General features: G+C 39.5%; 1 protein-coding gene across 1 annotated transcript in view; it reads left to right on the forward strand.

Moving 5' to 3' along the window:
• Nucleotides 1-396: 396 nt before the first annotated feature.
• Nucleotides 397-15,387, forward strand: part of LOC124795907 (leucine-rich repeat-containing protein 74B-like) — a 215,191-nt gene continuing 200,200 nt past the window's right edge. Inside the window, exon 1 of the mRNA XM_047259987.1 lies at nucleotides 397-526. Coding sequence (XP_047115943.1) covers nucleotides 397-526 — 130 coding nt within the window. The remainder of the gene's footprint in view (nucleotides 527-15,387) is intronic.

Consider the following 15,387-nt stretch of genomic DNA (forward strand, 5'->3'; position numbering starts at 1 on the left):
AAAAAGACTGTTGAAAAGTGAGCTTTTGGCCAATGAGACCTTTGTCAACACTCACTTTCCAACAGTCATTTGTTATGCCTGTCTGCAACTCAGCATCTCTGCTATATGGTGAATAGCAACTATCCTTTTCATAATATTGTTACACTCCATCCTGGATTTTCTATTGTTTGATTTTACCTGAAATATCTTTTGCAGGTGAATGTTGTGCCAAGATTATGCCTTTTCATTGATTAATTAATATAATGAGAAATTAATAAGTTTCTAACCATAAGTTACAATAACTACCGCATCTTTTAATGTAAATCAGTGTGGGCTATTATGATTAGCCATTATTTTCAATTAGTTTACTCATTTTGTTCTGTTTTGATGTATCTTTCCTTTCTACGCTTGTGACACATGGAGCTCCTAGAACGTGAAACAGAAGAAGTTGTAATAGAGGAAGAAGTTGTGGTTGTTGGACAGCGTGATTATATTTTTCCAGACTTGCAAGATCCAGGCATAGATAATGCTTTCCATAACACTACTGGTATGTTAAAACATGAAGTATTACATGTACTACACTAAGAGTTTTCTTACCTAAGCATCACTACAGAATAAAAATTATATTATCATAATTATAGCTGTTAGATTTGTCACCATTGGTACTCCTTCATACATTAAATTTTACACCTACATCCGTACTCCTTCAAAGCAGTATGAAGTGCATGGCAGAGGGCACTTCACATTGTGTTATGTATTCTGGTTTCTTCCTAGTCTATTCGTATATGGAGTACGTGGCAAAATACTTGTTCAATACCTCTGTGCATGCTGTAATTATTCTGATCTTATCTTTATGGTATCTATGAGAGGAGTATGAGGTTTTTAGTATATTTCTAGATACCTAAGTTAATACTGGATCTTGAAACTTCACAAGTAGTCTTTCGCTGTATATTTGCTGACTGTCTTCAAGTGTCTGCCAATTCAAGTTTTCTGGGATTTCTGTGATGCTCTCTCACAAGTCAAGAAAACCTGTGACCATTCATATTGCCCTTCTTGTTACACATTCAGTGCCCCCTGTTAATTCTATTTGGTGTGAGCCACACACACATGAGAAAAATTCTTCATATACTGACTTCATTTTCCTAGTATCCTAACAGTGAATCAATGTCTGGCATTTGCATGACCTACAGTTTAGCCTATGCCATCATACAATTTTATCCAGATGTCTGTATAAGTTGCCTGATTCCAATTGTGGCTTACGTATCCACAGAAGGCGTGACAATGACACTGCTTGACATGGTCATCGCAGATGCTTTACAGGCTGCCAGTGACTTGGTAACAACTGGAGAAAGAACCCTGTGAGTGGAATGAGCAATGGGAAGCTGAGCATCCAAACCCAACAATATACTCATCATACGGCTAGTGTGGGCAGCCAACTACTGAGAACAAAACAATTCTCAGCACAAGTGCAAAGATACCTCCACAGTGGGTTAACTCCCCAGGGGCACTAGTGTGCTCTGCTTACTGCCACTTGCATGTTAACACTTCCATCAGTGGGTCTGCCCATGTGATGTGACATCTTCACCCTCCGTAACAGGTTTCTGAACTACGCTGTTGTCCAACCCTATTGAGGGGCAGGGTGTAAATTATCATTAGAATTTACAAGAACCTGAAAACTAATTTTACTGCCATCCAGAAAGTGATGGAGAACATACTGACCATAATTTCTAGTCTGCAAGTCCACATTATTCTTGTCTTCAGTGAAAAATAAAAAAGTTTCTACTTGTTGTTTACTCAGCGAGATCAAGAACTATGACTATAAATAAAAGTTTTGAGTTCTACTTGATAGATATATTCAGTAAAAGTTCACATGCACAATATAAAATAACATCCGTATTAATTATAATAATAATTTTCCTATCACAGCACTATTAACAGTTCAGAAGTAACCTTTATGGGAAGTTCCAAGTAAAATGGTCTGACTTCTAGCCATTAAAGTTAATTTCTACCTTAAAAGTGGAAAATAATCTTGCCACAAGCCACACGGTTTTGTCAACATTATGGGTGGCACACAAACAGTTACTTCTGTGAAATCAAAGTGATCAAGGATGGTGTACAATCCTTGCAAGTTCACTTCCTACTTACCAAAATTGCTTTTGATAGCATACAGGTTGACATCTCAGTGTGAAGAGTCTCTTCTCCATGTCTCTCTTGCCATGTTCTACTCTCTACCATCCTAGGCACAAGTAGAAGTATAATTACTATCTCTGTTGTTTAAAAATTTACAAACTTCTTAAAATAATATATTTAGTGAAATATATGCATTAGATCATTCTGAGACTTCACAGTGTTAACATTAATATACTGAAGCACACACTGACAAAGTTTGGAAAAGTTTTTTTTAATTTTTAATTAATTGGATATGATGCAGTAGTATTCAAAGGTACATTACGATGACGTGGCACCAGTAGTAGTGAACTGGGGAAGTCCCAGCTCACTCGCTCACCTCTGTATCTCCCACAATAATACAGTGCTAGTTTTGCCACGCTGCCCCCTATTTATTTTCATGAAAAAAATTATTTTTCATCAACATTAAATAATAGAAACAAGTGATGTTACTATAGCAGATCTCTTTTAAATGAAATTAACTTTTGCAAAATTTCCTTAATACTACACCCACACAGTAACCATATATATAAACAAAATGTTGTGGATTTTTACAAATATGCACATAAATAACATAAAAACATGAAATAAAATTATTGATTATTACAGAATTAATTTTTTCATTTAGAATTTTCAGTCTTTACCTGAAAGAGAAACACACAAAAAATTTCACTTTTCAGCTTTCAGTCATTTAATCACAACCACAGGTGTGTCCTTACAAACTGCTTTCACTATAACATTTAAGATAGAGGGTGAGAAATTACTATGTATTGTGTTTTTCATAATACTTTATCATCAAAAGGGAAAGGGGAGGAGTCACTGTTGTACATGTCCTTCTCGGTTCCTTCTCCAATACAGCTTGTAGGCAGCCTTTCATGATTTTTCCAGGTCCCCAAGAAACAGATAATGTGGGTCTAAGTTTCTGTTCTCAAGTAACATACAGGGAGTTACAAAAAGGTACAGCCAAACTTTCAGGAAACATTCCTCACACACAAAGAAAGAAAATATGTTACGTGGGCATGTGTCCGGAAACGCTTACTTTCCATGTTAGAGCTCATTTTATTACTTCTCTTCAAATCCCAGATACCACAGTAAGTCATTTTCAAACTTGTTTCCAGATGTAAAGTTCAATTATATAAGCTTAATCAAAGCTGGAATATTCAGGCCTGTTAGTTGGATTCGAGCTTGAAACAAACATCAAAGTTGGCAGAGTTCAAGCTATATTTCAAGCTTGACTTATCAAGAATGAGATTTTCACTCTGCAGCGGAGTGTGCGCTGATATGAAACTTCCTGGCAGATTAAAACTGTGTGCCCGACCGAGACTCGAACTCGGGATCTTTGCCTTTCGCGGGCAAGTGCTCTACCAACTGAGCTACCGAAGCACGACTCACGCCCGGTACCCACAGCTTTACTTCTGCCAGTATCTCATCTCCTACCTTCCAAACTTTACAGAAGCTCTCCTGCGAAGGTTCGAGTCTTGGTCGGGCACACAGTTTTAATCTGCCAGGAAGTTTCATATTGACTTATCAAGTTTGGCTCCAGCTGTATTTACACACGTGGAATACAGCCTGGTGTTTACAGCTTGTTTTAAGCGATATAATTATTAATCTGAATTTATTGAACCTAATTAATTAAATAAATATCAGAATGAAATGGTGTGAAAAAAATTATCAAGACATTTATGTTTAAAATTTTTTATTTTCAAAGTGTTTAAAATTGTTTTATTTCAAAGTTTAATTATTCTGAAGCCCCTCCGGCCCCAGCGCACAGGCCAGAGCAGCATCAAATTTTGCTGACTTCTGCCAGTATAATGATCCTGTAACAGGTAAAAGAAAATGTTAGTCACACCTAAACATAACAAATGTAAAAAGTTGAAACTGATCAACCTAAATATGAAAAGTAATGTTACGCTTATTATGAATATGCTTAACTTTTGCCAAGCATGAGTCACAAGAAATTTTGTGTCCATCACCACAGAAAGAATTAACAGCTTCAACAAAATCTCTCAAGACTGATGGCGTAATAACAGACTGCAACTCTGATTTTACTGTTGTCCCAACTTTAAGACTTCTTTGACTTGAATTTTTTGAGTATGTTTACTTTGTACAAGAGTGTCATACTAACAGGAAGAAATTTCATATTATCACAATTAAAGAGCAGTCAAAGCTACGTAAATAAAAAAGAGTGACACCTATGTAGTGACTGGTTCTTGATGTACTTTTTCCCATTCACCATGTCATTACTATTTGTATTCACAAAGAAAACTTTTTGCACTTCACGATTATTCATTCATGGTGTGACACACGCGAGTACTTACAAGTAAACAAATGTAATAGGGCGATATATATAAAAAGGTGAGATTTTAAAAAGGTAAAATAGCATTAAGTTTTAATTTATTGGTGCCACGTACTAGAGAGCTAGTTTAAAATGACCTCTTTTTACTGAACAACATGTAATATGTATTCTTAGCTGGTAATCCATTTCACTTTCATCCAGGCTCAATTTTTCTACATAAAAGAATATGATATTTCTTTACATTACGTAATAGTATTTAACATTTGTAATATTAATGTACCACTAGAGAAAAATGCACCAACATACCTGTAATACACTATATATCCTCTTCAGACCTGGTTAGCAGTAAGGCATGAGGCGCCACACACTTACCGAAGTATTTTCCAGTATAAAACAAACTTCACAACAGCAACAATCATTAACACATGTCACAAAGGTAAAATGGCCATAAACCTAGCAGAGTCAGTGCAAGGCTTATAAACGCTTGTGGTGCTTCCCGTGGACGTCTATGGAAGCTATGCTGCATGCGCATCTGCTGTACAGCCTTCCAGGGAAATTACAGTTTATTTCAAGCTTGGGAAAATTATTTTAATTCAAACTAAATTTTTACAGCTTGATGTAAACTGTGTAACAGGTTGATTTTTCAATTTTGAATTTTCAACTGAACCTAAACTCAATATCCACCTTGAAAAAAGCTGTGTAACGGGTTTATTTTCCAATCTTGAATTTTCAACTGAACCTAAACTCAATATCCACCTTGAAATAAGCTTGAGTGCTAGCTGGGATCACATTAATCATGGAATGGAAACACACAGCAACAGAACGTACCAGTGTGACTTCAAACACTTTGTTACAGGAAATGTTCAAAATGACCTCCGTTAGCGAGGATACATGCATCCACCCTCCATCGCATGGAATCCCTGATGCTCTGATGCAGCCCTGGAGAATGGCATATTGTATCACAGCCATCCACAATATGAGCACAAAGAGTCTTTACATTTGGTACCGGGGTTGCGTAGACAAGAGCTTTCAAATGCCCCGATAAATGAAAGTCAAGAGGGTTGAGGTCAGGAGAGCATGGAGGCCATGGAATTGGTCTGCCTCTACCAACCCATCGGTAAACAAATCTGTTGTTGAGAAGCATACGAACACTTCAACTGAAATGTGCAGGAGCTCCATCATGCATGAACCACATGTTGTGTCATACTTGTAAAGCACATGTTCTAGCAGCACAGGTAGAGTATCCTGTATGAATTCATGATAACATGCTCCATTGAGCGTAGGTGGAAGAACGTGGGGCCCAATCAAGACATCATCGACAATGCCTGCCCAAACGTTCACAGAAAATCTGTGTTGATGACATGATTGCACAAATGTGTGTGGATTCTCATCAGCCCACACATGTTGATTGTGAAAATTTACAATTTGATCATGTTGGAATGAAACCTCATCCGTAAAGAGAACATTTGCACTGAAATGAGGATTGCCACATTGTTGGATGAACCAGTCGCAGAAGTGTACCCATGGAGGCCAATCAGCTGCTGATAGTGCCTCCACACACTGTACATGGTACGGAAACAACTTTTTCTCCCATAGCACTCTCCATACAGTGATGTGGTCAGCGTTACCTTGTACAGCAGCAACTTCTCTGACGCTGACATTAGGGTTATCGTCAACTGCACGAAGAATTTCTTCGTCCATTGCAGGTGTCCTTGTCATTCTAGGTCTTCCCCAGTCGCGAGTCATAGGCTGGAATGTTACGTGCTCCCTAAGACGCTGATCAATTGCTTCGAACGTCTTCCTGTTGGGACACCTTTTTCTGGAAATCTGTCTCAATACAAACGTACCGCGCCATGGCTGTTGCCCCATGCTAATCCATACTTCAAATGGGCATCTGCCAACTCCACATTTGTAAACATTGCACTGACTGCAAAACCACGTTTGTGATGAACACTAATCTGTTGATGCTATGTACTGATGTGCTTGATGCTAGTACTGTAGAGCAATGAGTCGCACGTCAACACATGCACCGAAGTCAACATTACCTTCCTTCAATTGGGCCAACTGGTGGCGAATCGAGGAAGTACAGTACATACTGACAAAACTAAAATGAGCTCTAACATGGAAATTAAGCGTTTCCGGACACATGTCCACATAACGTCTTTTCTTTATTTGTGTGTGAGGAATGTTTCCTGAAAGTTTAGCCATACCTTTTTGTAACATCCTGTATAAGGGAGGACAAAATACATTCTATATTCTGCTTTACTCCCATAATTTAAATGAACAATCGAGAAGACATCAGAAAGAATTTGCTTCTTGTTGTTGTTGTGGTCTACAGTCCTGAGACTGGTTTGATGCAGCTCTCCAAGCTACTCTATCCTGTGCAAGCTTCTACATCTCCCAGTACTTACTACAACCTATATCCTTTTGAATCTGCCTAGTATATTCATCTCTTGGTCTCCCTCTATGCTGCCTTCCAATCATAAATTTGTGATGCCTTGATGCCTCAGAACATTCCTACCAACTGGTCCCTTCTTCTTGTCAAGTTGTGCCACAAACTCCTCTTCTCCCAAATTCTATTCAATACCTCCCCATTAGTTATGTGATCTACCCATCTAATCTTCAGCATTCTTCAGTAGCACCACATTTCGAAAGCTTCTATTCTCTTCTTGTCCAAACTATTTATCACCCACATTTCACTTTCATACATGGCTACACTCCATACAAATACTTTCAGAAACGACTTCCTGACACTTAAAATATATACCCGATGTTAACAAATTTCTCTTCTTCAGAAATGCTTTCCTTGCCATTGCCAGTCTACATTTTATATCCTCTCTACTTCAACCATCATCAGTTATTTTGCTCCCCAAATAGCAAAACTCCTTTACTACTTTAAGTGTCTCATTTCTTAATCTAATTCCCTCAGCATCATCCAACTTAATTCGACTACATTCCATGATCTTCATTTTGCTTTTGTTGATGTTCATCTCATACCCTCCTTTCAAGACACTGTCCATTTTGTTCAACTGCTCTTCCAAGTCCTTTGCTGTCTCTGACAGAATTACAATGTCATCAGCGAACCTCAAAGTTTTTATTTCTTCTCCATGGATTTTAATACCTACTCCGAACTTTTCTTTTGTTTCCTTTATTGCTTGCTCAATATAGAGATTGAATAACATCGGGGAGAGGCTACAACCCTGTCTCACTCCCTTCCCAACCCCTGCTTCCCTTTCATGCCCCTCGACTCTTATAACTGCCATCTGGTTTCTGTACAAATTGTAAATAGCGTTTCACTCCCAGTATTTTACCCCTGCCACCTTCAGAATTTGAAAAAGAGTATTCCAGTCAACATTGTCAAAAGCTTTCTCTAAGTCTACAAATGCTAGAAACGTAGGTTTGCCTTTCCTTAATCTTTCTTCTAAGATAAGTCGTAAGGTCAGTATTGCCTCATGTGTTCCAACATTTCTACGGAATCCAAACTGATCTTCCCTGAGGTCAGCTTCTATCAGTTTTTCCATTCATCTGTAAGGAATTTGTGTTAGTATTTTGCTGTTGTGACTTATTAAACTGACAGTTTGGTAATTTTCACATATGTCAACACCTGCTTTCTTTGGGATTGGGATTATTATATTCTTCTTGAAGTCTGAGGGTATTTCACCTGTCTCAGAGTTTTGTCAGGACTGGTTCTCCTAAGGCTGTCAGTAGTTCTAATGGAATGTTGTCTACTCCAAGGGCCTTGTTTCGACTCAGGTCTTTCGCTGCTCTGTCAAACTCATCACGCAGTCTCGTATCTCCCATTTCATCTTCATCTACATCCTCTTCCATTTCCATAATATTGTCCTCAAATACATTGCCCTTGTATAGACCCCCTATATACTCCTTCCACCTTTCTCCTTTCCCTTCTTTGCTTAGAACTGGGTTTCTATCTGAGCTCTTGATATTCACACAAGTGGTTCTCTTTTCTCCAAAGGCCTCTTTAATTTTCCTGTAGGCAGTATCTATCTTACCTGTAGTCAGATAAGCCTCTACATCCTTTCATTTGTCTTCTAGCCATCCCTGCTTAGCCATTTTGCACTTCCTGTCAATCTCATTTTTGAGACGTTTGTATTCCTTTTTGCCTGCTTCATTTACTGTATTTTTATATTTTCTCCTTTCATCAATTAAATTCAATATTTCTTCTGTTACCCAAGGATTTCTACTAGCCCTCGTCTTTTTACCTACTTGATCCTCTGCTGCATTCACTACTTCATCCCTCAGAGCTACCCATTCTTCTTCTACTGCATTTCTTTCCCCTATTCCTGTCAATTGTTTCCTTATGCTCTCCCTGAAACTCTATACAATCTCTGGTTTAGTCAGTTTATCCAGGTCCCATCTCCTTAAATTCCCACCTTTTTGCAGTTTCTTCAGTTTTAATCTACAGTTCATAACCAATAAATTGTGGTCAGAGTCCACATCTCCCCTTGGAAATGTCTTACAATTTAAAACCTGGTTCCTAAATCTCTGTCTTACCATTATATAATCTATATGATACCTTCTAGTATCTCCTGGATTCTTCGATGTATACAAAATTTGCTTCTTAGAATTTTGTTATTTGTAAAACTATTACTAACTTTTTCAAAATGATTACCAGCAATACATCACAACACAAAATTGTGACATTTTACTTCATTATCAATCTCAAAAAACTTTGCAATTATTTTTTAGCAATAGTTGTTATGCTCTAAAAATTAACCTAGGTTTTTAAAATGGTCACATTTTGGGATAGTTTGCAGTTTATTTCATTACTTGATATGTTGTTATACTTAGAAAATTGAGTAATGTAAGTTCTATCTTCATATGGTTCAATTATCATACTGATTAGAATGCTAAAGAAGTCATTTGTTTGATAGCATTTACTTTGCTTTGTCACACACATAATCAAAAAGCTGTTTTAATTGTACAATACCAACACTCTACAATATGCAATTCTTAAAACATTTGTTTATCTGTGGTGTAATCTATATGTGTCAATATTTGTCGGTATGACGTCTTCAATCGTTTTTACAAGACATGAGGGAATCACTCATAATTGTTCCACCCCTTTACCATATACGTCAGTATACTGATTTCATTTCTCCTGTTTCTCCCTATTTTCATTTATTCATATATTTTGACACTTCTCTCTCCCTTTTATTTTTGTGAGCCTACTGATGCCATTATTTATAAATATTTTTGGTATGATCCTCACATCACTTCCACACATCTCCTTTAATTGATATAAAAATGCTGTAGTCCTGTAGTGTCAATTTATTACCCTCTCTTACCTACAGGCAACATTCCTTCCACCTGAAAAGTATTATTTTATGCAGAGTTTATTGTTTCATATTTTAGGAATTTCCAGCTTCAATTATTTCTCTTAACACAATGTAGCTGCATTTTACTGTTACTAAACCTTTTTGTGGATTTCATTTGTTATTTATTTACTTCAGCCATTATTTTTCTGTCATTGGGGCCCCAAAGGTACCCACTTTACTACTGCAAACTACCTCTCATATTCTCTTGTAAGTCATCATTCAGGTATGGTCATTTTCAAGAATCATTCTTACTTACTAGGAAGACATTTATTTATTTATTTATTCTTTGTCCATGGACTCCAGCTGAAAATCCAGCTGAGAGTATTGGGTGTGTCATACAATAGGCTATTAACATCAAACTTGATTTCATTATATATAAATGAAACAAATGATTAAACAGAAATAGTCCATAATCATACAAAGGTATTACATGTTTCACATTATATGTGCACACAAATCCAAACAACATACATGATAATTTTTAAAGGTACATTTCAGTAATGATATAACATATTAAACACCATCTCAGTATTCACTCAAACTGTATATACATTTCTCTGTGAGATATAGTTTCAAATTATTTTTAAAACATTTTAGGTCTGTTTCTTTTTTAATGATTTTGGGGAGTTTATTAAAAAACCTTTTGCCTGCTTCTTCTGGGGCAGTCATTGACAGTTTTAGATTTCTGTTTATCATGTAGTAATTTTCATTTCCTCTTGTACCGTGTTTGTGTACATCTTTATTCAGGAGGTGTTTATCACTTGACCTTACCGCCATTATGCTTTGGTATATGTACAGTGACTATTCTGTCATAATATTATAGTGTACAAAAGCTTGCCTACAGGTCTGTCTTGGTGTTATTTCTGCTACGCATCTCACTGCCCTTTTCTGAATTGTGAATATTCTTTTTAGGTAGCCAGCTTGTGCACTTCCCCATATATGAACCGAATAAGACAAATGTGGGAAGACAAGTCCATAATACATTGATCTGAGGACTTTATCATCCACAGTTTTAGCTGTTTTATGCATGATGAAGATCTGTTTGTTTATCTTTTTACACAGTGCATCTACACTCCTGGAAATTGAAATAAGAACACCGTGAATTCATTGTCCCAGGAAGGGGAAACTTTATTGACACATTCCTAGGGTCAGATACATCACATGATCACACTGACAGAACCAGAGGCACATAGACACAGGCAACAGAGCATGCACAATGTCGGCACTAGTACAGTGTATATCCACCTTTCGCAGCAATGCAGGCTGCTATTCTCCCATGGAGACGATCGTAGAGATGCAGATGTAGTCCTGTGGAACGGCTTGCCATGCCATTTCCACCTGGCGCCTCAGTTGGACCAGCGTTCGTGCTGGACGTGCAGACCGCGTGAGACGACGTTTCATCCAGTCCCAAACATGCTCAATGGGGGACAGATCCGGAGATCTTGCTGGCCAGGGTAGTTGACTTACACCTTCTAGAGCACATTGGGTGGCACGGGATACATGCGGACGTGCATTGTCCTGTTGGAACAGCAAGTTCCCTTGCCGGTCTAGGAATGGTAGAACGATGGGTTCGATGACGTTTTGGATGTACCGTGCACTATTCAGTGTCCCCTCGACGATCACCAGTGGTGTACGGCCAGTGTAGGAGATCGCTCCCCACACCATGATGCCGGGTGTTGGCCCTGTGTGCCTCGGTCGTATGCAGTCCTGATTGTGGCGCTCACCTGCAAGGCGCCAAACATGCATACGACCATCATTGGCACCAAGGCAGAAGCGACTCTCATCGCTGAAGACGACACGTCTCCATTCGTCCCTCCATTCACGCCTGTCGCGACACCACTGGAGGCGGGCTGCACGATGTTGGGGCGTGAGCGGAAGACGGCCTAACGGTGTGCGGGACCGTAGCCCAGCTTCATGGAGACGGTTGCGAATCGTCCTCGCCAATACCCCAGGAGCAACAGTGTCCCTAATTTGCTGGGAAGTGGCGGTGCGGTCCCCTACGGCACTGCGTAGGATCCTATGGTCTTGGCGTGCATCCGTGCGTCACTGTGGTCCGGTCCCAGGTCGACGGGCACGTGCACCTTCCGCCGACCACTGGCGACAACGTCGATGTACTGTGGAGACCTCACGCCCCACGTGTTGAGCAATTCAGCGGTACGTCCACCCGGCCTGCCGCATGCCCACTATACGCCCTCGCTCAAAGTCCGTCAACTGCACATACGGTTCACGTCCACACTGTCGCGGCATGCTACCAGTGTTGAAGACTGCGATGGAGCTCCGTATGCCACGGCAAACTGCCTGACACTGACGGCGGCAGTGCACAAATGCTGCGCAGCTAGCGCCATTCGACGGCCAACACCGCGGTTCCTGGTGTGTCCGCTGTGCTGTGCGTGTGATCATTGCTTGTACAGCCCTCTCGCAGTGTCCAGAGCAAGTATGGTGGGTCTGACACACCGGTGTCAATGTGTTCTTTTTTCCATTTCCAGGAGTGTATGTGCTCCCCCCATCCCAAATGTTTGTCTATTATAGTTCCTAGAAAATTTGTGCTGGTTACTTCTTTAATAGTCTTTCCATTTATATTAACATTTATATTATAATTTTCACTATGCTTGGTCTGAAATACTACATTCATTGTTTTAGACTGATTCATAAACAGGTTGTTTTGTGTTAAATATTTATTTGCATTTTCGATAGTCAGGAGTGCTTCCTTCTCAAGCTCCTCCTTTGTGTCAGCTGTGCAAATTATTGTTGTGTCATCAGCATACATTATAAGTTTCTGATTTATATAGTTAGGGAAGTCATTTACGTAGAGTATAAATTGTAGTGGCCCAAGCACAGACCCTTGCGGCACACCGTGTTTAACTGTTTGTAATTCTGATCTGTAGTTTGTTATATTTCCCCCACTAGTATGTCTGATTTCTGTGCATTGTTTCCTATTTGTAATGTATGATTTAAGTATGTCACAGCATTTTCCTCTAATTCCATACTGATATAATTTCGTCATTAATTTTGAGTGGTTCACACAATCAAATGCCTTAGATAGGTCCATAAAAATCCCACAAGTCTTTTGTTGCCTGTCAAGTAAATTAAGAATGTGCTCAATTATATCTGTTGATGCTGTTTTTGTTGACTTCCCTTCTCTGAAACCATGTTGTGATGAATGCAGTATACTGTACTTTGTTATAAAACTTACAATTCTATTCTTTATCATCATTTCATAGATTTTAGCAAATGTTGTGATCAATGATGTTGGTCTGTAATTTCCTAATTCAACCCTGTTCCCTTTCTTAAATATTGGCTTCACTTTACTTACTTTCAGTGAATCTGGAAATATACCTTCTTCTAACGCAGCATTCAGCATGTGTGTCAATGGTTTTAATATACATTCTCTGCATTCCTATATGAGATGTGAAGTGACACCATCCAAGCCAGATGAATGTTTAATTTTAAGTTGTTTTATTAGGTTTGACACTTCTGCAGAAGTTTCTCTTTGCCTTTTAATATGTCTGCTTGTGTCTGTATATGTGTGGATGGATATGTGTGTGTGTGCGAGTGTATACCTGTCCCTTTTTCCCCCTAATGTAAGTCTTTCCGCTCCCAGGATTGGAATGACTCCTTACCCTCTCCCTTAAAACCCACATCCTTTCGTCTTTCCCTCTCCTTCCATCTTTCCTGATGAAGCAGCTATTGGTTGCGAAAGCTAGAATTTTGTGTGTATGTTTGTGCTTGTTTCTGTGTCTATCGACCGGCCAGCGCTTTTGTTTGGTAAGTCTCATCATCTCACATCCGTCCACATCTAACCCACCAACAAGCAACAGTACCTCCATTATGACAGCTGCCACCCATTCCACATCAAACGGTCCCTTCCCTACGGCCTAGGTCTTCGTGGCAAACAAATCTGCTCCAGTCCGGAATCCCTGAACCATTACACCAACAACCTGACAACAACTTTCGCATCCCACAGCTACCCTCTCGACCTGGTACAGAAGCAAATAACCAGAGCCACTCCCTCATCCTCTCAAACCCAGAACCTCCCACAGAAGAACCACAAAAGTGCCCCACTTGTGATAGGATACTTTCCGGGACTGTATCAGACTCTGAATGTGGCTCTCCAGCAGGGATACGTCTTCCTCAAATCCTGCCCTGAAATGAGATCCATCCTTCATGAAATCCTCCCCACTCCACCAAGAGTGTCTTTCCGCCGTCCACCTAACCTTCGTAACCTCTTAGTTCATCCCTATGAAATCCCCAAACCACCTTCCCTACCCTCAGGCTCCTACCCTTGTAACCGCCCCCGGTGTAAAACCTGTCCCATGCACCCTCCCACCACCACCTACTCCAGTCCTGTAACCTGGAAGGTGTACACGATCAAAGGCAGAGCCACGTGTGAAAGCATCCACGTGATTTACCAACTGACCTGCCTACACTGTGACGCATTCTATGTGGGAATGACCAGCAACAAACTGTCCATTCGCATGAATGGACACAGGCAGACAGTGTTTGTTGGTAATGAGGGTCACCCTGTGGCTAGACATGCCTTGGTGCACGGCCAGCACATCTTGGCACAGTGTTACACCGTCCGGGTTATCTGGATACTTCCCACTAACACCAACCTATCCGAACTCCGGAGATGGGAACTTGCTCTTCAATATATCCTCTCTTCTTGTTATCCACCAGGCCTCAATCTCTGCTAATTTCAAGTTGCTGCCACTCATACCTCACCCGTCATTCAACAACATCTTTGCCTCTGCACTTCTGCCTCGACTGACATCTCTGCCCAAACTCTTTGCCTCTGAATATGTCTGCTTGTGTCTGTATATGTGTGGATGGATATGTGTGTGTGTGTGTGTGTGTGCGAGTGTATACCCGTCCTTTTTTCCCCTTAAGGTAAGTCTTTCCGCTCCCGGGATTGGAATGACTCCTTACCCTCTCCCTTAAAACCCACATCCTTTCGTCTTTCCCTCTCCTTCCCTCTTTCCTGACAAAGCAACTGTTAAGTATAGTATTCTTCTAATTTGTAAAATGGATTTTGTAACAGGAATGTATTTAGCTGAAATTTAAGCTTTGTTGTGGGTAGGGTCATAACTTTACTGGGCATTGAATTGGCTAACTTTAAACCTGCATATTGGACCCTTTTCATAGAGTGCTGTTCTGTGACTGCTGATGTAAAATTTTTCTTTGTTTCTGGTATTGTACTGATACAGATTGGAATATATGTTGGGCTGCAATCTTTTAACAAGTGATATGGCTTTTAAAATATACGTGTTTACTACAGTTAATGCACCAGTTTTTGAAAACAAGCAATGGCATGATTCCTTATATGTTGCTCCATAGATGACTCTTACAGCCCTTTTTTAAAATATCAATGGCCTATTTAGATTTGCATTGGTTGCTGCACTCCAAATTTCTATTCCATAACTCAGGTTTGAGGAAACTATAGCATGATATGCAGTCTTTAGGACAACAGTGTCTTTGCAGAACTTGCTAATCATATTAATTGCAAATATATTCTTAGACAAATTACATGATAGTGTATCAACATGTGTGTCCCATTTTAGATTTCTTTGAATTGTTAAACAGAGGGATTTTACACTAAACTATTTTTATTAC

Source organism: Schistocerca piceifrons, chromosome 4 (genome assembly GCF_021461385.2).
Source record: "Schistocerca piceifrons isolate TAMUIC-IGC-003096 chromosome 4, iqSchPice1.1, whole genome shotgun sequence".
NCBI classification, from domain to species: domain Eukaryota; kingdom Metazoa; phylum Arthropoda; class Insecta; order Orthoptera; family Acrididae; genus Schistocerca; species Schistocerca piceifrons.